General features: G+C 52.5%; 2 protein-coding genes and 1 long non-coding RNA gene across 5 annotated transcripts; 2 read left to right on the forward strand and 1 right to left on the reverse strand.

Moving 5' to 3' along the window:
• Positions 1-4,109: 4,109 nt before the first annotated feature.
• Positions 4,110-9,380, forward strand: MAD2L1BP (MAD2L1 binding protein). Of its 2 annotated transcripts, none has more exons than XM_025990982.2 (3): positions 4,110-4,544; positions 5,039-5,304; positions 7,337-9,380. In XM_025990982.2, the coding sequence occupies exons 1-3, from the start codon at positions 4,499-4,501 to the stop codon at positions 7,847-7,849; spliced, it is 825 nt and encodes a 274-aa protein (XP_025846767.2). In that variant the 5' UTR covers positions 4,110-4,498; the 3' UTR covers positions 7,850-9,380. The 2 variants fall into 2 exon arrangements, with proteins under 2 accessions (XP_025846767.2, XP_072588849.1); XM_072732748.1 differs by having other exon boundaries at positions 4,455-4,715.
• A 1,258-nt stretch (positions 9,381-10,638) lies between these two features.
• RSPH9 (radial spoke head component 9) lies at positions 10,639-23,663 on the forward strand. Of its 2 annotated transcripts, XR_011996308.1 has the most exons (6): positions 10,916-11,233; positions 14,730-14,895; positions 16,035-16,164; positions 16,630-16,776; positions 17,745-17,827; positions 23,428-23,547. XR_011996308.1 is itself a non-coding variant. In XM_025990981.2 (5 exons), exons 1-5 carry the CDS (start codon positions 11,007-11,009, stop codon positions 23,586-23,588), a joined length of 831 nt encoding a protein of 276 aa, XP_025846766.1. In that variant the 5' UTR covers positions 10,639-11,006; the 3' UTR covers positions 23,589-23,663. The 2 variants fall into 2 exon arrangements, 1 of the variants encoding a protein (XP_025846766.1); XM_025990981.2 differs by lacking the exon at positions 17,745-17,827 and having other exon boundaries at positions 10,639-11,233; positions 23,428-23,663.
• On the reverse strand, positions 18,175-18,926 carry LOC140594980 (uncharacterized). Its single transcript, XR_011996318.1, has 2 exons — positions 18,823-18,926; positions 18,175-18,491 (listed from the first exon to the last, which is right to left on the reverse strand). It is a non-coding gene; the product is annotated as an uncharacterized lncRNA (long non-coding RNA).
• Positions 23,664-23,742: the final 79 nt, after the last annotated feature.

Genomic DNA, 23,742 nt, shown 5'->3' on the forward strand with positions numbered 1-23,742 from the left:
ACAACAGGTTTTGGACCTGGAGAGCTGCAAAATTCACGGCGACACGTCCCTCCAGCCGACTGGCTCCGCCCCTGCCTCAGTTTCTTCCCCGACAGCTGGCGTGCCGTCTGGGTGAGTCAGGCCGAATGCCAGGGCGGAGGCAGATGGTGGTTAGCCTAATTACGGCTGTTATTGTTGTGATGATTATGCCACCTTTACCCAGTAGTCACTACTTTATTACCAGGCTGGCACCCTCCAGGGGCTGGTTTTAGCAACCCGAGACACTGCGGTGCCACGGACACGAGGCCCAAACCCATAAACCAGCCTTGCAGCCCGAAGGCTACAAGGATCCCGGCAACGAGTATTACCCCTCCCCTTTGTTTTGAAGCAGAACCAATCCCCGCACAGCGAGTTTAGTTTTAAAATAGCCAGGCTCGTAGGAGGGGCCTGGCCTCTACTTGGGGCGGTGCTAGGGCTCGGGTTACGTCAGCCACTGGCTAGGGCAGTGGCTGGGGTAAGTGGCCGGCAAAAGAAACTTGGCCAAGGGCCCAGGGGATTACTGACTTTTGACTTTCTTGCCATCTCTCTTGCTCTTTAGGGCTCTTGCAGTCGGCAAAGGGTAAACACACTCAGCGACAGAAACCAGTGCACAAGACACTAGAAAGGCAGAGTGGAGAAGCAGTTAGTGTTACTGGGCTGGGAGTCAGGACGCCAAGGTTCAATTCCTAGCCCCATGGCTGTCTCATGATTCACCACTCAACCTATGTCCGCTTCCCCTCTTTCACAAACATCAGGATGCTTTCACACAGCCAAGAAATAAAAGAGCCCTTTCCTCCTGATCTCAGTTTTCTTTGGAAGATTAGAAGCAGCAACAGTGGCTTACCTCTGGTAATCCTTTCAGAGGTTCAGACCTGGTAGAGTCCATGGCTTCCCCTCAAGACCACAAGGAAGGAGGTGGGTTACTGATCCTTTAGTTACTGTCCACATGGCATAACTCCCCAAAGCCGTGGGAGCAGAAGGACCAAAGCCTGCCAAAGGGACTGGCAGATCCAGCTAATTTTGTGGTCTTCAGTGGTTGAAAGCACACATGACTTCACTCTTCTCAACCCTATTCAGCTAAAGGAAGATTGTGCTGCAGAGGTCAACTCCAGCCAGGGGCACCAGGATGCCAGGAAAACTGCTACTTAGAGATTGAGACTGAAGAACTCAGGAAGAGATCTCAAGAAGGTTGGGGGTTGGGAGATTCAAGACTATTCCCCCAACATTCTCACCACTGCCAGTTCTGCGTTCTCTTGATAACCAGGGCCTGCTGCATTCACCTGATAACACTCATCCTCTCATCTTCTTGGGCCTTTCAGTCACCCAACACACACAATTTCACTTTGTCCCCATCCCAATCCCCTTGCCTTCTAAATGGAGAACTTCCCTTAAGACATGGGGGCGGGGGGATCCCTGGGTGGCTCAGTGGTTTAGCACCTGCCTTCAGCCCAGGGCATGATCCTGAAGTCCCGGAATCGAGTACCACATCAGGCTCCCTGCATAGAACCTGCTTCTCCCTCTGCTTGTGTCTCTGCCTCTCTCTCTCCTCTGTGTCTTTCATGAATAATTAAATAAAATCTTTAAAAAAAGAGAGAGAGAGAGAGAGAGAGATGAGAGGGGATAACCTATTCCTGTATCCCAGTTTTGAACAACCTAGCTTACCAAAGACAGGAGTAAAGGCTGGCAGAAGGAGGAGATCAGGGTCCTGGGAGATGGAAGGTGGCATATATGTTTGGTTTCCTGGAGGTGTTGCTTATAAAGTGCTTATGAGGTGGTTGTATATGGGATTACACACACACACACACACACACACAATTTTTCCTGGTATATAATCAGTCATTTATTCTTTGTGTATAGTATCTTTACATAAGTTTTAAGTTCAGAGTTAGCAACCTGTCATTTATACTTGGTTTTGTGTCATGCCTAGGGGTAACCCCACTCCAAGATTGTGAATTACTCCCCAGTATTTTCTGCAAGGAGTTTTGAGGTTTATTTTTTAAAGATTTTATTTATTTATTCATAAGAGACACAGAGAGAGGCAGAGACATAGGCAGAGGAAGAAGCAGGTTTTCTGCCAGGAGCTTGATGCAGAACTCCATCCCAGGACCCCGGGATCATGCCATGAGCCGAAGGCAGATGCTCAACCACTGAGCAACCCAGGAGCCCCTATTTTTATGTTTAAATCTATAATCCAGTTTTTATAAAGATTTGAGGGAGAGACAGCATGAGCAAGAGTGGGGGTTGGGGCAGAAGGAGAGAGAGAATCCTGAAGCAGGCTCTGAGCTGAGCATGGAGCCAGACTCGGGGCTCGATCCTAGGACCCTGAGATCATGACCTGAGCCAAAACCAAGAGTCAGCCACTTAACTGTGCCACACAGGCGCCCCTAGATCTTTAATCCATTTGGAATTTATCTTTATGTAGGATGTGAGGTAGGAACTACTTTGATGTTTTTTCTTTTAAATGGATAGGGAGTTGTTTCAAGTTACTTGCTTTTTACTCTCATCGTATACTAAGATCTACATATACATGGATCTATTTCTGGAGTCTCTCCTGTTTTATTACTTGTTTGTTTATTCCTGAACCAATACCACAGTATTTTAATCATTGTAATTTTACAGTATGTTTGGTCTCTGTTCGTACTTCCTGAGACACACCTCTCTTGGCCTCCATGACCTGACACTTATCTATTCTTCTTTATACCTCTCTGGGTACTCCTCAGTATCCTCCACAGGCTCTTCTTTTTCTACTCATCCCCTAAACATTAGTGATTAGTGTCTTCAGGATTCTAGCTCATCCTCATTATACATGCCCTCCTTGGGTGATCTTATACACTCCTAAACTGATGACTCTCAAATACATTTCTGTTCCTAATGGTGTTCCTAAATATCTCTTCACTGTCCAATGGAACAGCAAACTCAACCTATTAAAAACTAGAGGAAGACCCGGTTTATTGGTGTGTGGGTATGGAGAAAAGATGAATTCAGTGTTCTCTCCTTCATCGAATGGCACAGCTGGCCCATTTTTGAACAACAGCTGCTAAACTTATAAAACCTGTTTGTCTTCATCCCTTTTCCTCTTCCTGGGATCATCCACCAAGTCATGCTTATTGGACCTCCTAAATATCTCTAGGGTTCACCCATTCCTCTCCACCCTGCTGTGACTACCACTATTTAGGCCTCTTTCACCAATGCACTTAGGTAACTGTAGTCACTAGCTCTAATTGGTATCACTGCCTCCTCTCTCATCCTTCTTGTAATGTAATATAATCTGTACACTGTGGCCACTGTGGAGATTAAATTTAATCACGTCACTTCCCTACTTAAAGCTTTCAAAGCTTCCTCATTCCCCTACAGGATCAAGTTCAAACTTTTTAAAAAAAGATTTTATTTATTTATCATGAGAGATAGAGAGAGAGAGAGGCAGAGACACAGGCAGAGGGAGAAGCAGGCTCCATACAGGGAGCCCAACGTGGGACTCAATCCTGGGTCTCCAGGATCACGCCCTGGGCTGAAGGCAGCGCTAAACCGCTGAGCCACCAGGGCTGCCCAAGTTCAAGCTTTTTAAAATGGCTTGTAAAGCTCTGCCATGATTTGATTCCTGTTTGTCTGCTACAGCCTTAACTCTTTATAATCTGAACTCTTTTCTTTCCCTTTTAATTTAATTTACTTATTTAGAGAGAGAGAATAAATGGGAGAGAGGAAGAGGGAGAGAGGCTCTCAAGCAGACTGGCACTGCGTGTGGAGCCCCTGGCGGGCTCGATGTCACAACCCTGAGATCGTGACCTGAGCTGAAATCAAGAGCCCCCTCATTGAACCGACTGAGTCACCCAGGCACCCCTGAACTCTCTTCATTCTTTGAATGGAGGATGCTCTTGTCTCTCAAGGTCTCCAGGATACCTAGGCCTTCCTCTTTACCTTTACTCATCCTATAGGTCGCAGTTTCTTGGCCATATTTCCTCTGGGGCCACCCCTCACTTCCACGCCATCTAGATTAGGTGCCCGGTTCTTCTATCCACAGCCCGTGTACGCGCCACTGTCTATAATTCATCACGTGGTATTGTACTTCTAGGTAGCAGAACTCTTAGGACAGCAACCGCCTCCTGCTTGTTTGCCAGGATCTCCAGCACCTAGGACAGGGCCTGGCACGAAGTAGGTGCACAATGAACAGCGAACGCGGGAGGGGGAACGGGTGTGCGAGAGCGGGTGCCCTCTGGAAGACAGACTTCAGCGGCTGAGACAGCGTGGGCTCCCTGGGGGGAAGGCCTCGGCGTGCCCCTGCCGGAGCGCTCGCAGCGACCACAGGGACCACCAGATCCCTACGCGGCCCGGCTTCCACCAACTGCGGCGGCGCCCCGCCCCCTCGCCGCAGCGCCGCCCCGCCCCCCTCGCCGCAGCCCCGCCGGAAGTGGAGACGAGAGCTTCCCATGATGCCCCGCGGGGCCCCTATTCAAACTGCGCGGAGAAGAGGGAGGAGGTCGTGATGGCGGCTCCGGGGCCGGAAGTGCCGTGCCCGGCCGCAGTACCTGGTAAGGCCTGGGGGCCGCAGCTCCGGGAGCCTTGGGGACCTGTTTCCTTCCTACCGCTGCTAACCAGTCTTTTAGCCCACGGCCTTTTCTCTGGCCCGTCTTCCTTGCCCTCACTTGCCGGCGTTCCTCCTGGCTCCCGCTCCATCGCCCCCTCGGTCCTGGATCCCATTGGTTCGTGCCCACTCTCTCTCCCTCTCCGCGGCGTTCTGCGCCCCGCTTGATTACAGTGACTGTAAACTAGTTTCCCCAGGTCAAGGCCTCCGCTTTCTGAGCGGAGCCCTAGTCGCGGCGTCCGAAATTCTCCCTCTACAACCCCCATCCCGCCGTCCCTGAAATCACCTTAGGCGACGCGGTCGGGAATCTCCCCGCCACCACCCACACGGATTTTGCGGAGGGAATGTGTTGGGCCGTCCCTCCACAGGACCATGGAAGAAGACTGACTTTTTGGCTTTTAAGTTTTCATTGTCTCTCTTTTCCCTCTGCGCCCTTACTAGATTTGGAATGGTATGAGAAGTCAGAGGAGACCCACGCCCCCCAGATAGAACTGCTCGAGACTACCTCTGCTCAAGAACCTCCCAACCCTTCGGAGCCCTTTTACCCCAGAAACTGCATGGTGCCGGTGGTGTTTCCCGGGCCTGTGAGCCAAGAAGGCTGCTGTCGTTTTACTTGTGAACTTCTAAAGCATATCATGTACCAGCGCCAACAACTGCCTCTGCCCTATGAACAGCTTAAGCACTTCTACCGAAAACCTTCTCCCCAGGTAGGCACAGGCTTTGGGAGAAAGCTGGTGGGGAGACTGTGATTGTTACGTGGTAGGCAGGTGAAATGGGGTTCTAAGAAATCTTCAGGACCTGTCAGCCTCAACAGCTGTAAGGAATGTGTTTTAGTTTCGCCCCACCCTAATCTTGGATAGTCTAACCCTCCAGCATTTTCTCATTTTCTTTTTCTAAAACCGCTGTTGTGCTGCATGTGGATTTGACCCTTCAACTTTACTGTCTTTTCTCCCCAAATGTCCATCTCTCTCTCTCTCTCTTTTTTTTTTTTTAAGATTTATTTATTTATTCATGAGAGACAGAGAGAGAGAGAGGCAGAGACACAGGCAGAGGGAGAAGCAGGCTCCATGTAGGGAGCCTGACGTGGGACTCCATCCCATGTCTCCAGGATCACACCCTGGGCGGGAGGCAGGCATTAAACCGCTAAGCCACCCAGGGATCCCCCATCTCTTTGTTTTTATGTTTTACTTACTGGAGGACTTCCTTAACTTTATATTCTAACGCTTTTTTTTTTTTTTTAATTAAGATTTTTGTTTATCCATTCATGAGAGACACACACACACACAGAGGCAGAGACACAGGCAGAGGAAGAAGCAGGCTCCATGCAGGGAGCCTGACATGGGACTCCATCCTGAGTCTCCAGGTTCACACCCTGAGCCGAAGGCAGACACTCATCCGCTGAGCCACTCAGGCATTCCTATTCTAGCACTTCTGTAATTCTGGGGACAGAGTCTTAAGAGCTCTAGTTTTGTTCATGTTTCTTTATTATAACATCTTGTTATTTCATGTCTATATAATCGTATCTGAAGATATTGTATTTTTGAAGTTTTACTCTGTTCCTTTTATTTCTTTTTATTTTTTAAAAGATTTTATTTATTTATTCATGAGAGACAGAGAGAGAGAGGCGCAGAGACACAGGTAGAGGTAGAAGCAGGCTTCATGCAGGAAGCCTGATGTGGGACTCGATCCCGGGTCTCCAGGATCACACCCTGAGCCCAAGGCAGACACTCAACCACTGAGCTGCCCAGGCGTCCCTACTCTGTTCTTTTAAGTTTCTGTTTCCCCCCCCCCCCCCCCCCCCCCGATTCCTTTTCCTATTTGTTTTGGTCTCTCACTTTCATGTTAGAGGCTTTTATTCTGTGTCTGGTGAATATTTAAAAATAAATCAATTAAAGCTCTGCATAAGCTGGACCTTATGAACTGATAGACTTTACTCTAAGGATATTGGGTAGGAACCTAGTGGTCTCTTTGGAGGACTCCCAAAACATCAATATGGAAAGTCTTCTCTCTGGAGGAGACTGGGTGGAGGAAATTGGCAGATGATCGATCTAAGGGTCCTCACACAGGTTTTCACTCAGTTCCTCTCTGTTAATTCTTCTGTGGTATCTAAATTGCCAATTCCTGAGGCCTTCTGGAGGTCTGCAGTGTAAATTGGTGTGCTTTCATGGGGGGTTCCCTCTGTTAGCAGTTGGTATTCAGCTCCCTTGAATTCTCCCACCTGCCTTCTATTTCCCAAAAATTTGTGTTTGTCTTTGTTTCCCAGTTCTTTTTCACCTTGGGAGTTTCCTTTCCTTCTCCCCTTTCTTCCTCCCTTTTTTTTCCTCGTTTAGTGGTATTTCAGATGGGACCACATAAGCATGTGTTCAATTTTCCAGATAACTGGAAGACCAACACCAGAATCCCCTTTATTAAGCCAAATTATCCTCATCTCCTGTTGTCACTCATGGTACTGCAAAATTTGCCACCTGGCATGCCACCAAATCTCCTTGACTATTTTAGTTGCTAATTTCTGGGTGCTTTCCTGCTTCAGATACTATTTTTGCTGTTCTGAGCATGGGAAAAGTATGATTTTATATAAAGAATGCATTTTCCTTTTTGATATATTACTCTCTGATAAAACCCAGTGTCATGGCCATGGAAACCCAGTCCCAGAAGCCTACCACATCCCAACAGGGTTCTTCAAAGGGCATTAGCTTCCCCCTTCTTGTCCTCCCCTCTCACCATTCTTTGTCCTCACAGGCAGAGGATGCAATGAAGAAGAAAGCTCGGGCTGCTGCTGAGATGAGCAGCAGGAAATGCCAACAAGCCCTGGCGGAACTGGAGAGTGTCCTCAGCCACCTAGAGGGTCTCTTTGCACGGACATTAGTACCCCGCGTGCTTATCCTCCTTGGAGGCAGTGCCTTAAGTCCCAAGGAGTTCTATGAGCTTGATTTGTCTCGCTTGGCCCCCAACAGCATGGACCAGAGCCTGAGCATGGCAGCTTGTTTGCGCCGTCTCTTCCGAGCCATTTTCATGGCTGATGCCTTCAGTGAGCTGCAGGCTCCTCCACTCATGGGCACCATTGTCATGGCACAGGGGCACCGTGACTGTGGAGAAGATTGGTTTCGACCTAAGCTCAACTACCGAGTGCCCAACCGGGGCCACAAACTGACTGTGACCCTGTCCTGTGGCAGATCCTCTATCCCAACCACAGCCTGGGAGGATTACGTCTGGTTCCAGGCACCAGTAACACTTAAAGGCTTCCATGAGTGAATGGGGGTGCTTTTTAATTGTGAACACAGTGGCTTAAATTATTCTTTCCCCCAGTGTCACCAAGTCACCCATCTCTTGCGTGGAGCTACATTTGCTTCCTGGGGAGAGGAATGCTCTGTCTTTCTAGCTGCCTGTCTTCCCTCCTTAGACTTACTGGTGGGTGGTGGGCTGATTATATGGCTGTGGCTATCATAATTATTGAACAACATCTCTTTGAATCAAAGGTTGATTTTCCCAGAAGGTGCTGGGACAGGCATTTCTGTTCAGATTGGAAAGCAAATATGGACCCGAAGACAGACATTCTTTATGGAAGTGGCCATCTTAAGCTTTTTTGCTGTGGCCTTTCAGAATTTTTACCAGGACATAATGAACTTAAATATAAAAATGAATGAACTTGTATTAAATTATCTTGAAACTCTTGGCTTAAAGGTTTCCAGGGTTAAGACTAGAGTATTTTTGTCTTTCTCCCTGGCCTCCTATGCTTCAGGGCTTCTAGAATTTTTTTATTTATTTATTTTTTAAGCTGATGGTTCTTTCTCTTCATCAGCCCTAGGCCCATCTGGGAAGTTGAGGGACTTGGCCGAAGTTCTGTAATACTTTGATGTCATAATTGGGACTAAAGTCCTCATCACTTACTTCCTAGCCTCTCATCACTTACTTCCTAGCCTGATCTCCTTCCTTGCCACATAGGGGTTTTCGTGATAATTAAAGTATGTGTCCCAAAGGTCACACAGGGGATTAGGGGCAGAGACTGGACTGAGAAAACTGAGAGGGTCTTTGCAAACCCCATGGGATCAGTTCCTGAGGTCAGCTGTCTCTCCAGGCATGCTACCTAGCCTGTCTCCAAAGCAGTTGTCTGGTGGTCACCAGTTCCTATTGGCAGTACTGTCCTTAGGCACATCCTGCTCTCTTGCCTGTGGCAGTTCCTCCTTGGCTGCATCTCTGACTTGGCCATCCTCGTCTTTGCTGTTCTCTCTGGCCTGTTGTGGTCCTGACTGCTAAGCATTGATGCCCTCTGTCCCTGAGAACACCTGCTTATTTCTCGGAAACAAGTTGAAGACAGAGTCTTGACCATGCTAGTGTTGGAGATAGGTAGGTTGTATGTGTGTGTGTGTAAATGGGGACGATATACATACTATTTTTTGTATTTTAAAAAGAAAGTGTTGAGAAAACCTAAAACATGGTTTAAATTTGATACTATGTTTTGGACACTTTACATACATTATCTCATGTAACAACCTTCCATGGTGTATATTCCCATTTTATAGATGAGCCTTGGGGAAATAGAGTAACTTGCCTATGTGGGGAAACCTGGATTCTAATCCAATCCACTTGGCTCCAGAGGCTGAGTACTGTACACTGTGCTGTATGCCCTGTGTGGTTTTCCTCTGAAGAAATGAAACAGATTCACTCTGCAAAAGGTGGTAGCATTGGAAAGCTACAGGACTCTTCTCTGGCTTCCGACGGTGGCTCCTAGCAAGGAACCTGCTGTTAACTAGGGGTCAGTAAATCTGGAATCAATGAGAACAAAGGTTTGGGTTATTTTCGGCACTGTGACCACTTGAAGCATATTCCACCAGTTAGATTTTCAGCTGATTATCTGTCTGAGGATATTACCTTATGAAAGAGAAACCGGGCCATATCTTCCACTTGGGAATGGACAGGCTGAGGGATCTAAGGGAAAGGTTTTGGACAAAGGAGTTAAATTGTTTTGAGATAGAAGATACCTTAGGCCAAGGCAGCTCCCTCAAGTTTTAAAAGTCATAAACAATGCCCAGATAATCAAAACAAAGTAATTATCTGGGTAATTTAGACACTTATTTCTCTCTTGGTTTGGCACCGGGGACCACGTCATTCTGATTGCATGAGTCCTCTCCAAAGGAATCCAGAAATGAAAAGGTCAGTTAATATTAATAACAGCCCCCCATCCTGCTCTCTGCTCAGCAGGGAGCCTGCTTCTCCCTCTCTCTCTCTGCTCCTCCTCCCTGCTTGTGCCATCTCTTTCTCTCTCAAATAAATAAATAAAATCTTTTAAAAAATTAACAACGGGGCAGCCCGGGTGGCTTAGCAGTTTAGGTCCACTTTCTGCCCAGGTTGTGATCCTGGAGACCTGGGATTGAGTCCCACGTCAGGCTCCCTGCATGGAGCCTGCTTCTTCCTCTGCCTGTGTGTCTGCCTCTCTCTCTCTCTCTCTCTCTCTCTCTCTCTCACGCTCTATCTTTCATGGATAAAAAAAAAAAAAAATTAACAACAAATCTCCTCTCCTTCCCTGACAAGCTTACTGAGGCATCTTTTCATCTGTTTGACCTTGGCTGGGGACTCCAGAGGTGGATATGAAGTAGTCTCTAAGGAGAGAGTGAAGAGCCCCAGCTGCAGTAGAGTTCTGGCCTTTTATGTGTTGGTACCATTTGAACCTAAAAGCAGCGGTTGTGGGGCCTGTGGTAGCTAAATGTAGGTGGCAGGTGGTGTCATCCTTCTTGTCTTCACATGCTGCTCTCCCAAAGTGTGTGCCTGTACCTTGCCCCAGTGCCTTGGTCTCTATTTGTCACTTGGGTGGAACAGTCCTATGGGAAGGGGTGACTAGAGAGGTCTTGTGAAGACTGAGGAGAATGGAACGATGACCCCATTCTGTAGGACCTGGCTTGGGGTGGGGGTGTGCTAATTGTCTTGGTTTCCTAGACTTTGAGCCAAGAAGATCTCAAATTCTTTTCACACAATTGTGAGGCCAAGAAGGGACACGACTGGAGTGAAATAATAATGTCACTGTTTGTGTTGTCTTTCTTCCCAAGGCCTCATTGCATACACGGTGAGGACTCAATTATCCCACTATTGGAAAAGCTCAGAAAAGGCAAAAATACGCATGGAACTGGGACCTTCAATCACACAGTAGCGCACCTGTGTTTGGGGAAACCACGCTGTTACCGTGACAGCAGAACACGTGTGGTCCCCAACTCAAGAAAGAAAGAATACCGGAGCTAGCGTTTGCTCAAGCTTTTGGAAAGGAAGGGCTGTGCAGGGGGCGAGCGGGCCTGAGGTTCCCGAGAGGGCGGGGCCCCAGCGGCCGAGGGGGTGGAATCCTCGGAGGGCGGAGCTTTCGGTCTCCAAGGAGACGGCTGCTCCCAGCAACCTGGCGGTCGTTGATCGGAGACCGGGCGCGATGGACTCCGAGAGCCTCCTGCTGTCGCTGGAGCTGGCATCCGGCAGCGGCCAGGGCCTCAGCCCCGACCGCCGGGCCTCGCTGCTCACTTCCCTAACGCTGGTGAAGCGCGACTACCGCTACAGCCGGGTCCTTTTCTGGGGCCGCATCCTCGGCCTCGTCGCCGATTACTACATCGCGCAGGGCCTGAGTGAGGACCAGCTCGCACCACGCAAGACACTCTACAGGTGGAGGCGACGTCCTAGCAGGCCGCGGCGCCCCCCCCTCCCCGCTCCTAAAGGGGGTGCCACCTGGCGGCCGGGAAGGGGTGGGGCCTACGGGCTCGCGGCCGCGGGTGGTGAGGTCTGGGGAGACCCGACAGACGGGGGGCGGGCCGGGGCCGAAACTTGCTGCGGAGGATTAGGGGGCCAGGTCCTGAGAAAGTGCGGAGCAGGGGTGGGGGGCGGGTGGCGAGGAGGAGAGACATTTGGACGCGGGTGGGTTTATAATACAGGCAGGGCCACGAACGGCGACGGAGCAGGGCGAGAGTTCCCGGAGAACGGGGACCTGTAGCCGCCAGGTGGACGCCTGACATTCCGAAGACCGCAGTTTCCAGAAGCGTCTTCGGTGGGGGAGTTGGCCCACGAAAGGAGGCGCTTTGCTAAGTAGAGAACGAATGAGGAACGGGAGAGGAGGGATTTAGAATCAGGGAAAATTCTCCAGACGCTTACCTACCGCCCAGGGCCACCCCACCTCCTTCTTGAGTGCCCCCAGCGACGTCAGGAAGCTCACTAATTTACAAAGCAAGCCATTCAGGCCGCGGGGATTCGGAGACCATCTGTCCTCGCATCAGCCCAACATTGATTGGTGGCCTTCTGTGTAGACTTGGGCTTACAGAGATGGCTAAGACTCACCCGTCTCCAAGTCATTCACATCCTAGGAAGGAACATTGACACATAACCCAGCAACTGCAACCAAGTGTGTTAACCCCAGAGCAGAGGGGTATGCAAAGGGGGACCAAGGTGGGGCCTTCTAGAGAGCAATTAAATAAGATTGCTAAGAGAGTAACTCGTGGAGGTCTGAAAGATGATCAGGGATTCCCTAGGAAAGTGGGGAAAGGCACGCTAGCTAGAGGGAATGGTTCTGCAGAGGTGGCTGGAGTGTTTGGGAGAACAGCATGTAGGTAAACCTGACACCGGATGGAGAGGCCAGGGGACTGGACTTTGTTCAGAGGCTATGGAGAGCCAGAGAGCCATTGAGGAGCCTCAAACAAGCAGAGTCTGCTCAGATCTGAGTGGGCAGCTGGGCCTGAAGTGGGTGAGCATTCAGGAGGCTGTTGCAAGGTCCGGGTGAAGGAGACTGCAAGGAAGAAGGAGCTGAGGAACGGAGGTCAGAGAATGGGTTGGAAAGATGTAAGCAGTGGCACTGGCCAGACTTGGGCCTGAATGGGAGAGGTGAAGAAAAGATCAAGGTTGACCCCTCTTTTCAGCTAAGGCAGTTGGGTAAAGGCTGGTGTCACCCCCTGGAATGGAATTCCAGAAGCAGGACTAGGAAAGCCCCATTGAACTTGGTAAGAGGTGCCTGGGGGGCAGCCTGGAGTCCGGACAAAAATTCTGGACTGAGGATGGAAATTTGGGCCTCATTTTATTCCATAAGTTTTTATTTCTTCCACCGTCCACTATGTGCCAGGCGTTGATCCAGGCACCAGGAATTCAGTAGAAAATGAGACCAAGTCCTTGTCTTCATGAAGTCTAAATTATAGTGTGTGTGTGTGTGTGTGTTGGGGGTGGGGTGGGGGAGACAATAAATAAACGCACATTACATATCTAGAGAATACAGAATACAGTACACTTTTTTTTTTTTTTTTTTACAATTTTATTTATTCATGAGAGACACAGAGGCAGAGACATAGGCAGAGGGAGAAGCAGGCTCCCCGCAGGGAGTCAGATGCAGGACTTGATCCCTGGACGCTGGGATCACACCTGGAGCTGAAGGCAGATGCTCAACCGCTGAGCCACCCAGGTGCCCCAGTACTATTTTATTTATTTATTTATTTTAAAAATTTTATTTATCCATGAGAGACAGAGAGAGAGAGAGGCAGAGACACAGGCAGGGGGAGAAGCAGGTTCCATGCAGGGAGCCCAACGTGGGACTTGATCCCCGGTCTCCAAGATCAAGCCCTGAGCTGAAGGCGGTGCTAAACTGCTGAGTCACCTAGGCGCCCTGGTACTATTTTAAATAGGAGGATCAGAGATAGTCTCTCTGATAAGGTAACATTTATGAAGAGAACTGAAGCAACTGAGAGCGAGCTATGTGTTTATTTGAGGGATGAGAATTCCAGGCAAGTGCAAAGGTCCCAAGGCAGATGTGTACTCAGTGTTGGTGGAACCTCACAGAGGCTAGTGTGGCTGGAGAGGAGTATATGAGGGGGAACATTGTAGGACATGAGGTCAGAGACATAAGGGACCAGAGGGCTTTGTGGGGCATTGCAAGGACATAGCTTAATGGGAAGAAAGCTTCTACACAGAAACATGATCTGACAGCTGGGTGGGAACTAGACAAAGGGGAGCAGGTACAGACCTGGGCAGACCAGTTAGGAGGTTACCGTAATGGTATAGAAGTAAGAGTAGATAGGGGCTGAGACCAGCAAGGAGCAGTGGAAGTGGTGAGAGGTGGTTGGGTTCTGAAGACCAACTAGATAGTAGCTGGGGCTCTGAGAGGTGGGCCAGCCTGCAGGGAAACCAGAGGGGTGAGGATGGGTCTCTGGGAATACTTCGGGCGGCAGAGGAGGGAGAGGGGAGATGGCAAAGGAAACAGAAGTGGAATGCACTTGTTGGCTTTGAGGTTCCGTGGATGTCCTCCTAAGCAGTTCTGTGGGGTGCCGGGGGCAGAAGCGACCACAGGGGAAAGGCTTCCACGGGGCAGGCCATTCTGAGATTATTGTTCAGAGCTGGAGGAGTAAGGGACAGGAAAAGGCTATTTTCTGGCAGGGCAGGATTTGAAGGCTGTTGGTGTAGAAAGCCAAGAAGTTTTTTTGTTTTTTAAAGATTTTACTTATTTATTCATGAGAGACACAGGCAGAGAGAGAAGCAGGCTGATGTGGGACTCGATCCCAGGTCTCCAGGATCACGCCCTGGGCTGAGGGTGGCACTAAACTGCTGAGCCACCCGGGCTGCCAAGAAGTTTTGAAGTTGAGAAAGGAGCCAGTGGAGTGAGAAGGGCAGAAAGATGAGCAGGGCCCCCTTGCCTCCGTCCAGGGCCTGTGGGTTAGAGAGGAGCCGGAGGACGCCCTCTCCTGGCAGGAGTGGGGAAGAAGGGACGGGGCTGGCCAGTGCTGGAGACCTCAGAGGTCGGGTCTTGGGGCCTGCAGCCGCTTTCCTGAGAAATGGGGGAAAGATGGCCATGCTCTTGGCTCAGGAGGCCGGCTGAGCATGAATGTAGGGCCTACCAAAACAGAGGTGCCTGTAACTGAGGAATGATCAGCTTCTAGAAACCCATCAGGAATTTCACAGTGCAGGTATCTAGGAAGAAGTTCTTGGAACTTTGGTACACATGAAGCTTTTGTGACCTTTTACAAAATAAATTTGTATTTGCCTCACACATGGGGGTGGGGTACAGCATAGGCACGCATGGCTTGGAGGGGAGAGGTGTGACTCCCAACAGTTTTTCTTGGGCCTCATCCCTCAAGAGAAGGGGCGGTGGCAGGAAGCCTGGAAACCAGGATCATGAGGATGTTGTTGGCAGCCTGAACTGTATGGAGTGGAGCCTCTTGCCCCCCGCCACGGAAGAGATGGCAGTGGAGACGTCTGTGGTGAAGGGCCGCTTCATGGGGGACCCCTCGCATGAGTACGAACACACTGAGCTGCAGAAGATGAAGGAGGGTGAAAAGGTCTTTGAAGAAGAAGTAGTGGTGAGTGAAGACAAGAGGAGGAGGACAAAGAGAGCCCAGCCCAATAGAAATTATGGTGGCAACAGCAGAACCCCACATAGCTCCTGGGTGGCAGGCTGGGCCACTCTGTCAGGAGCCTGGCTCTGGGCAGGGGGCTGGGAGGGTGGGTCTGCATTGTGTTCTGGGGTAATGGGATATGCACAGGCAGGCTCTTGTATTTTTTTTTTTTTTTTTTTTAAGATTTTAAAAATTTATTCATGAGAGACAGAGAGAGGCAGAGACACAGGCAGAGGGAGAAGCAGGCTCCCTGCAGGGAGCCTGATGTAGGACTCAATCCCAGGACCCTGGGATCACACCCTAAGCCAAAGGCAGATGCTCAACCACTGAGCCACCCAGGCGTCCCTAATTTTGTTTTAAATATATACATAGAAAGAAGAGAAGGCAGTATGCCAATATGTTGTTAGTGATTATCTTTAGGAGGTGGGATTATGAATGATTTTAATTTTTTGCATGTATTATAAGCTATTTCTATATTACCTAAGTGTTCTACAGTGATCATGGTTGTTTTTATATTTTAAAAAAGCAAAATAAGCAACATTTACATATAATGATGGGATGGGATGTTTCTGGAAGAGTATATAAGAAACCATGAATAGTGGTTGTCTCCAGTGAGGGCAGTTGGAGGGTCAGGGATGGAGTGGGGGACACTGCCTTAAAATATTGCACCACCAGGGCAGCCCTGGTGGTGCAGCGGTTTAGTGCTGCCTGCAGCCCAGGGTGTGATCCTGGAGACCCCGGATCGAGTCCCATGTTGGGCTCCTGGCATGGAGCCTGCTTCTCCCTCTGCCTGTGTCTCTGCCTCTCTCTCTCTCTGTGTGTGTGTGTGTGTCTCATGAATAAATAAAATCTTAAAAAAAAAAATTGCACCACCAGTATGTATTACCAATTTAAAAGAGATATTCAGAAGAATGAAGGAGGGAAAGAGGGGAGGCAGGAAGGAAATCTTGAGAGGAGGGAAGGCAAGAGCTTGCCCAGCATGATTCTCCATGGACCTAGCATCTACACTGTGGTGACCCAGGTCAGATGGTCCCTTGGTCCCTTGTACCAGAAATGAGTGGGCACAGCACTCTGGCAGGTTGGCTTGTCTCCTGTCTCCTCAGGTCCAGATCAAGGAAGAAAACCGTTTGGTGTCTGTCATCGACCAGATTGACAAGGCTGTGGCTGTCATCCCTCGAGGAGCCCTTTTTAAGACCCCTTTTGGACCCATCCATGTCAATCGGACCTTTGAAGGTGAGTTCTCCAGGGCCCCTGTCAAGGGCTGGAGGGTGTCTTTTCCCAAGCACAGGGGACACATTTCTGGGAGTCCTGGAGAACCTGTCCACTTCCTCAGAGAAAGAACAGCTGTGGCCATACAGCTGTATGGGAGCTTGGGAGGATGTGCTCAATGGCCTGGCATTGGTGGTTGGCATGGCTGCCCAGTCACTGGACCCTGACTCCTTTCTGCCTAAGGGTAGGAGAGCATTTGGCCATCTGGGTCCCTGGGCTTTGCGTGGGTCTGGGCGCCCTGCCTACCTCACCTTCTTCATTGGTGTCTCCTTATTGCAGGGTCTGGACCAAGCCTGACTCCTTCTCCCTTTAGTTCCCTGTCAGTATCTGCCTGAGTCCTTTCCCCTCCATGTGGTCCCCATGTGCGGAGAAAGGGGGGCTGTGGGGTTTGGGGCTGACCATCCCTTCCTACCCACTGCCTCTTTTTAGGACTGTCCTTGTCTGAAGCCAAGAAGCTTAGTTCCTACTTCCACTTTAGGGAGCCTGTTGAGCTGAAGAACAAGACCTTACTTGAGAAGGCTGACTTGGACCCCTCCCTGGACTTCATGGACTCCTTGGAGCATGACATCCCCAAAGGTAATAGCCTATTACTTGGAGGACATTGGATCTGCCCCCAGGTCAGAGCAGTGGGCCATGCCGTCTGCCATTCTCCTTTGAGATTGGAACCAACGACCCAAGTGGGAACTGGTGGTTCATGGGGGGTCCTGGTGGGTGGGGCTTCCCCCCAGAGCCTGGTACAGGGCTCAGCTTATAATAAACAGTCGGTACATGTCTGCAGACAAAAGGAAGTACCATGTTCCATGTGCTTCCACAGACAGCAAGTCTCCCAGTGCCTCTTCTGATTTCCAAATCAATCTTGAAGGAGGCAAGTTTTAGTCCTCCCCCAAACATCTCCAAAAACCTCTCTGAAGTCCTAGCCACGCGTCCATCCCGACTCTTAGTTTTGGGGTGAGATCCAGTGCTTGGCACATAGTTGGTGTGCAGTTAAGTGTGTGCTGAGCGACGGAAGGGCAGACCACCTGCCAAGGAAACGAGTTCTGTACATTTGCTTCCTGCTATATGCATGGAGCTTTTTAAATCTTAAAACATACAGCCTCAGAGGTCTTCCCATTCTTGAGGGTCTAGCCGGCCCTGGCACACACCCAGCATTTGAGGTTGTGGTCACAGAGCTCCCACATCCTCCCCATCCTGGCTGTCCAGTAGGGAAGAGCGTGTCCCGGGGCGACACTCTTACTTGGATGCTGTGTGCCAGGACAGGTGCCAAGCTCTGGGCAATCGGGGGCCAGGCCCAGGGCGCCAACGCAGGGCTCCTGCCTCTTTCCCTCCCCATGTTTGGGGTTTTTGAGACCTTCTTTCACCTGCAGAGACCTGCTGTCAGTGACGGCAGTGATAACAATAAGGGTAATGACAGGAATGGCAACTCCTGAGAGCAATGGCCCTGCTAGTGCTTAGGGCACTGTGCTCAGCCCCCACCACACCTTCTCTCATTTTCATCTTCACAGCCACCCTACGGGGCAGCTACTGTTACCATCCCCATTTTACAGGTGAGGAAACAGGCTTGGAGAGTTAAACCCAAGGACACAGTGACCCTTAGACTCCAGGGCTCTGGAGTGAACTGTGGTGTCAAGTGAGTTTGTGTTTCCTTTTCAGTAGACAGTGGCAATGGCGGGACAGTATTCGCCCCCACTGTGTGGGGTACCACTTCTGGGGAGCCCGGCATACTCCCAGCTGGGGTGGAGGGCGGGGGCAGGCAATGGCAGAGGCAGCGGCTCTGGCATCAGATGGTCTCAGCTGGGATCCCGAATCTGCCACTTACTAGCTGTGTGGCCCTGGGGTAGGCCCCCCATTACCTCATTCCTAAAAGGGAATAATGGTATTTTCTACCTCATTGGGTTGTTACGAGAACTGAATGAGTCAAAGCACATACCAGATACTTATAGTAGTACCTAACACATAGGACTCAAACGAAAATTAGTAATTATTATTAGTGTTATTTTTAGTGGCAGAAAGGGCACAGAGGGGAGTTGGGGCAGGCCTAGGAGGACTGAGGAGGCCAAGGGGTAGGAGGCCTAGAGCAAGGCGGTGGGAGCTGTCGGCGGCTCGTGAGCAGGTCTGTGACAATACGGCGGTGGTGCACAGATAGATGAAATAGGGCCAAGTGGGGATCTGAAGGCCATTTCATGGCTTCTGCGATGTCCCAGGGCCGGCGATGGTCCCAAGTGGGTACGGGCAGCCACCAAGGAATGGCCACTCTGGCCTCTGCCACATGGCGGTACCCTAGTCAAACCTCCCTGAAAATAGAGAGGAGGTCCTTGAACTGTGGGGGAGATAAAGAAGGTTGGTAGGGGCTGGGGCACTTCTCTCCTGTGAGACACGCTTTCCAGACTCCCATTATCTCCCCCAACTCTGTGCTCCCAGCCTGGCCAGAAGCCAGAAGGCTCTGCACGTCTTTGGTTGATACAGGAAGCCAGGCACACTGTGGCGGTGAGACTCAGCACCAAGGTCTGGGGGGTGGGCTGAGAAAAGTCCTCTTAATGCCTCTAATCTGGGGACAGTAGCCCTGCCCGCCCCCCTCAATTTGGGTGTGGCCGGAGAGCCCTGCTGCCGGCTGACTTCTCTCACCTGCAGCTGGATGCTCCAGGCCCAGGGATATGGGTGGTCCACAGTGCTGGCTGGTCAGGTGCCTGACACACAAGTGCCTCCTCCCCCTTGGAGCTTCCTCCTCTGAGTGGTGGGAGCAGAGAGGAGGGTGCTCTTGCCTTTGCAGCAAAGACCAAAGCCAACTAGATGGGGTGTGGGTCTACTTAAGGGAACCTCATCCACCCTGTCTGCCCTTTTCATTTTGGATAGAGGGGACAAAGAAGGTAGCTGTGTCTCCCTGTGGCTGGGGTTGTAAGATAGGGAACTTTGAGGGGGGTCTTCCTAAGGGATATTGGGGTCACACTGATGTGTCTAGTCAGCACTGAATTCACAGAATTCACTGGTAAGAACCTGGGCCTGGAAGGTAGGTGAGTTGCAGTGGCCTGAGGCCCTGGACATCCGCCCCTAAATGGTGGGTCTCAGGGCTGAAGGACCAACTGATGGTTCAGCGTGCCCTAGCATGTGGCTTTGTCCTCGGTGCTGGAGCCGTGGTGGCTGAGGGCTCCTGGCTGCACCCTGGGAAACCTCACAGTTTACGGGCCTCCAGCTCGCTGCCTCCCAGAGCCACCGTCAGAAAACCTCTGGGCATCAGGCCCAGCACTTCCTCATGATGACTTGCTTGGGGCCATGGTGGTGGGGGTGTTAAGGGGGAAAAGCAGACACTCAGATTCAGCTCGCGGCCCCCCTTCCTCACCTGCCAGCGAAGGAGATGCTGCTGTGGGGGTGCCTCTGCCTGGCTGCAAAGTGAGGCCAGAATCCCAGGGAAGAGTTCCCCGGGACGCCAGCACTGGCTGGGAGGACTGGAATTTGACAGTTGTTTTCTGCCCAGGTAGGATCATCGTTTCCTTTCTGGGGCTGTGGTGGACTCCACGCCGCCCGTTAGTGGGTACCGTTGAGGCTGGAGGGCTCCTGGGCCTGTGGAGGCAGGCCAGTCTTGGCTGCAGGGAGCATGGGAGGTATGGCGCCCGGTGCCGCCACTGCCCTCCTGGGCTGTCCTGCCTTGCCCCGGCATCTGCAGAGGTTTGTGCGAGTGAGTAGCTCTGGGGGCAGAACTGTCCTCCTGGTGGACGGAGGGTGACTGCCAGTTCTCTGAGCCCGGGCTGCAGTCAGGTGAGAGAGATGGAGCAGTGGGTCGGGCCAGACTTCTGGGTAGCACTCTGCCATTCAGTGCTCCCCAACCGTTCATGCCATCAGCAGATGGCCACTGGGCAGGTGCTGCTGCGTGCCAGGCAGCAGGGTGCCCTCGCCAGCAGGACACCGCTGTCCCAAACTCACAGAGGTTTGGGAAGATCAAATGAACCAGGATGGGAAGTGGAAATATAAAACGAGAGGTGCCTCATGAACAAGGTCACTGGTGCCCTGGGAAGCAGAGCGGGGTGCGGTGCGGAGGACAGAGCTCCTCTCCTTACTCCACTTGGGGGTTGGAGCCCACAGATCTCAGGAGACGCGGGCCAGGAGGGCGGCTGGGCCTCCAGCGCGCGTGAGCCAGGCACCAGTGCCCAGTGCAGGCAGCAGAGGGCAGCAAGGGGCCTGCCTGCCGGGAAAGCCACCTTTAAAATGTAGTGGTGGTGGCGAGGAAGAGGGGGTGGGGGAGTCAGGAACTGGGAGGCAGGTGAGGAACATGGGGCGGATCAGCTTTCTCGGGGTGTGTGTGCAGGTGGCTCCTCCCCCCAGCCCCTCAAGCCTGGCTGACTGGTGCTTGGCCTCCAGGACCAGGAGGCCGGGCCTCGTCCATCAGGTAAGGCGTTCTGCTTCCCTGCCCACCGCGGCCAGGGGATTTGACCATAACTTGTGGCCCTGGTGTCAGAGGGGTGACTGCTCTGAGAAGCGACCCATGGCTACTTCTGCATGTGTGACAGGCTGTGTGGGGCTGGTCTGAGGAGAAAGTTTAAAACCACCTGCCGTGGCTGGAGAGCCCGGATCCAGAGTCTGGCCCATTCTCTCCCTCAACCGTAATCTCAGAGCTTTGCTGCCTTTCTTCCGGGAGGGCAGGAGAAGGTAATTAGGATTTGCATGCATACCCTAGCCCGAGGCTCCCACTAGCAAGGGGACACCCCTGGGGCCCACGCACACACAGGAGGACTTCCTGCCAACAGGCTCCATTCCTGATGTACCTACTTGCCCTCTACCACAACCTCAAAAAACAGCTTGTCAGAGTGGCTGTCAGGGGGCAGGAGGGGCGTTTTGGGAGACTTGGGAGAGACCAGGGCCACGGGAGGGGGCTCCCCTGGAGCTCTGAGAGGAGGAGGTGGCAGTGGCTGAGCCCAGCCTTCCCAGCAGTTGCAATAAAAGTGGGTGAAGGTGACAGCAAGCGCCTGGCTCTCCAGGTAGATGCTACGTGACTCCTGGCACGTTGAGAGTCTGTGTGTTTCCTGGGCGACCAGCTGAGCCAGGGACAAGGAGAAGAGGACAGGAGTGTGACAGGAATGCAAGGGAGGGAGGGAGGGAGGCCGTGCTGTTGGCTGGCTGGCCCCTCATATGCCGCTTTCTCTCTGCCAGCACCCTTCAGCCTGCTTGGTGCTGCCCCCTTGCCCTGATGGGGGCACTGCATCTCTCTAGCATCCCTGCCGGCTTCTCCCTGGCTCTGGGAGGGAGCTGGGGTGCTCTGCTGATGAGCCAGGGCCCCTTCCTCTACTGGGGCAGGAGGTAGTAGGTGGGCAGGGTTGTGCAAGGGGAGGTCAGGAGCCGACCCTCGCCAGGGTGCGCCAAGCTGTTGGCGACCGTGAACTGATGAGAGCTGTCGAGGCTGGAGGCCTCCAGGACTTTTCTTTCAGGGCATTTGGTGGCATTTGGTCCAGGCAGGCTGCAAGCTGCCCTCCTGGCGGGGCACAGAGAAGGGAGGCAGAGCCTGGCCTTTCGGATCACGAGAGCTGTGCGACTGGGCTCCAAGGGCAGGGACCGTCCTCAGATGATGTGCTCTCGGCACTGGAGGGGTGACGGGGGGGGGGGGGGGGGGCGGGGGAAGGTTAAGAATGTACCTTCCTGGGGTCTGTGCTTCTGGCCAAAAGTGACTGCAGTGCAGCAGGGACACTCTGTTCTGTCACACCTCTCTCCCATGACCCCCAGGCAAGGTTGTCGGCAATGAGTGACCGGGAAAGCAGCAGGCTAGGGCCCCTGGGAGGTGGAGGGTCTCAGGTACCTGGGGAGGAAAGCTGTAGGAGCTAGGAGAACTACTACCCCCTTCTCTGGCCACAGGGACCCCTCTTCCCAGGCCATGTCCCAGCCAGAGCTCTGGTAACCCAGGGGCTCTCTTCTTTCCCGATGCTGCGCTGTGTAGGCCTGGGGGGCAGACGGGGGCTGGAGTGCAGGCCACACTGTGGCTTCCCCTTCACCTGAACAGGTGGGGATGCTTGGAAGGGTGCCACTGCACGGTGCAGAGGTGGGCTTGTGGCTGGTTGTTTTGAGCAGGCCAGCGCCAGCTGACCTACAGGCACCTGGAAAGCTCTGGCTTTGACCCGGGCAGGTGTCAGCAGCCTGAGCTGCCATCAGGTCTAGGGGCTTCTGGCAGTCAGGTCTCTCGGACGTGGGGTGGCCCCTGGTGGGTGGGGACTGAGCTGTGAGGCTGCTGGGCGTGGAGTGACCGGGGTGGGCCACGGCAGGAGGACGACTGTGGGAAGCTGGGACGGTGGAGCCAAGCAGCCGGGTTGAGCTGGCAGCCGATGAAGGCCTCAGCGCAGCTCTCAGTGCATCACTGGCTGGTCCAACACCAAAACCTTCAAAGCATTTGCCTTTCTGGCAGGGCCTGGAGCAGAGCTGCGGCTGGGCCGGGGAGAGGCCTCAGTGCGCAGGGGAATAGAAGCTCTAGATCTGCATCCAGAGGCGATTTTCCCAGGCTCCTTCCTCCCACACAGGGGCTCCCTCCCTTGGTTCTGGAGCTGGATCAGGCCCTTCCCGCCAAGTCCTCATGGCCGCACAACTCAGCCCCGGGCTGGGCTGCTCCTGTCTGGGGAGCAAAAATCCGGGGCAGAACCCAGCATACACAAGGGCTCATTAGCTGCAGCCCAGGTCCCCTCCCACCAAACATGGCTCCTAGTCCACGGCTGCCAGGACGAGCTATTGAGCTGGGAGGCCCCTAAAGGCCCAACTTCAGTGCACCCCTGCTCAGGTCTCATCCATTTCGGAGCAGAGGTTCCTGGGACTTGGGAAGAGAGAGCAAAGTGGCAAGACGGGCAAACTGCATCATGACTGCAGGCCACTGGTGACTGACTACCATAGAGGTAGTCATAGAGGGTGCAGAAGCCTGGAGAAAGCCTCCCCTAGCTGGGCCCCATCTCCCCCGCCTGTGGACTCTGCTTCCTCCCCCACTCAACCTTTAACTAGACTTGCTGACAGGAACAAAATGGACTGGGGTGTGCTTCACCTCTTTTCATTTCCTTTGCCCTCCCCCTGGAAGTGGTTTTAATGAGCAGTGAAATGGCTAAAAGGCAATCAGGAGGAGTAAGGCGCTGGATAATTAAATTGTCTTCCCTTCCCCATGGGAACCGTAGCACCCAAGCCAGGCTGCCCAAGGGGCTGGGGGGCCTCTGCGCACAGGGCAGAGCTCAGGCTCCACGGCACCCAGGCCTCCCCTCCACCCTCCTTCCCCAGGGTCCTGGAGCATCCAGATGGAGAGGGGCAACGCCCTGGTGGTGCTGCGCAGCCTGCTCTGGCCGGGCCTCACCTTCTTCCATGCTCCCCGCACCAAGAACTATGGCTACATCTACATGGGCACTGGTGAGAAGAACATAGACCTCCCCTTCATGCTGTAGGGGTGGGGGTGGGGGGGCAGTGGCAGAGGCCATGTACGGTCTCAGCATTACTTTCATAAACAGCTGTGAATTTGCTCTGTTTGTTCTGTCCTGCGGCTTCTCCACACCTCTGCCTCCATCTGGTGTCCAGGCTCTGAGGACAGGCCACTGTGCC

This window comes from Vulpes vulpes, chromosome 1 (genome assembly GCF_048418805.1).
Source record: "Vulpes vulpes isolate BD-2025 chromosome 1, VulVul3, whole genome shotgun sequence".
Taxonomy (NCBI): domain Eukaryota; kingdom Metazoa; phylum Chordata; class Mammalia; order Carnivora; family Canidae; genus Vulpes; species Vulpes vulpes.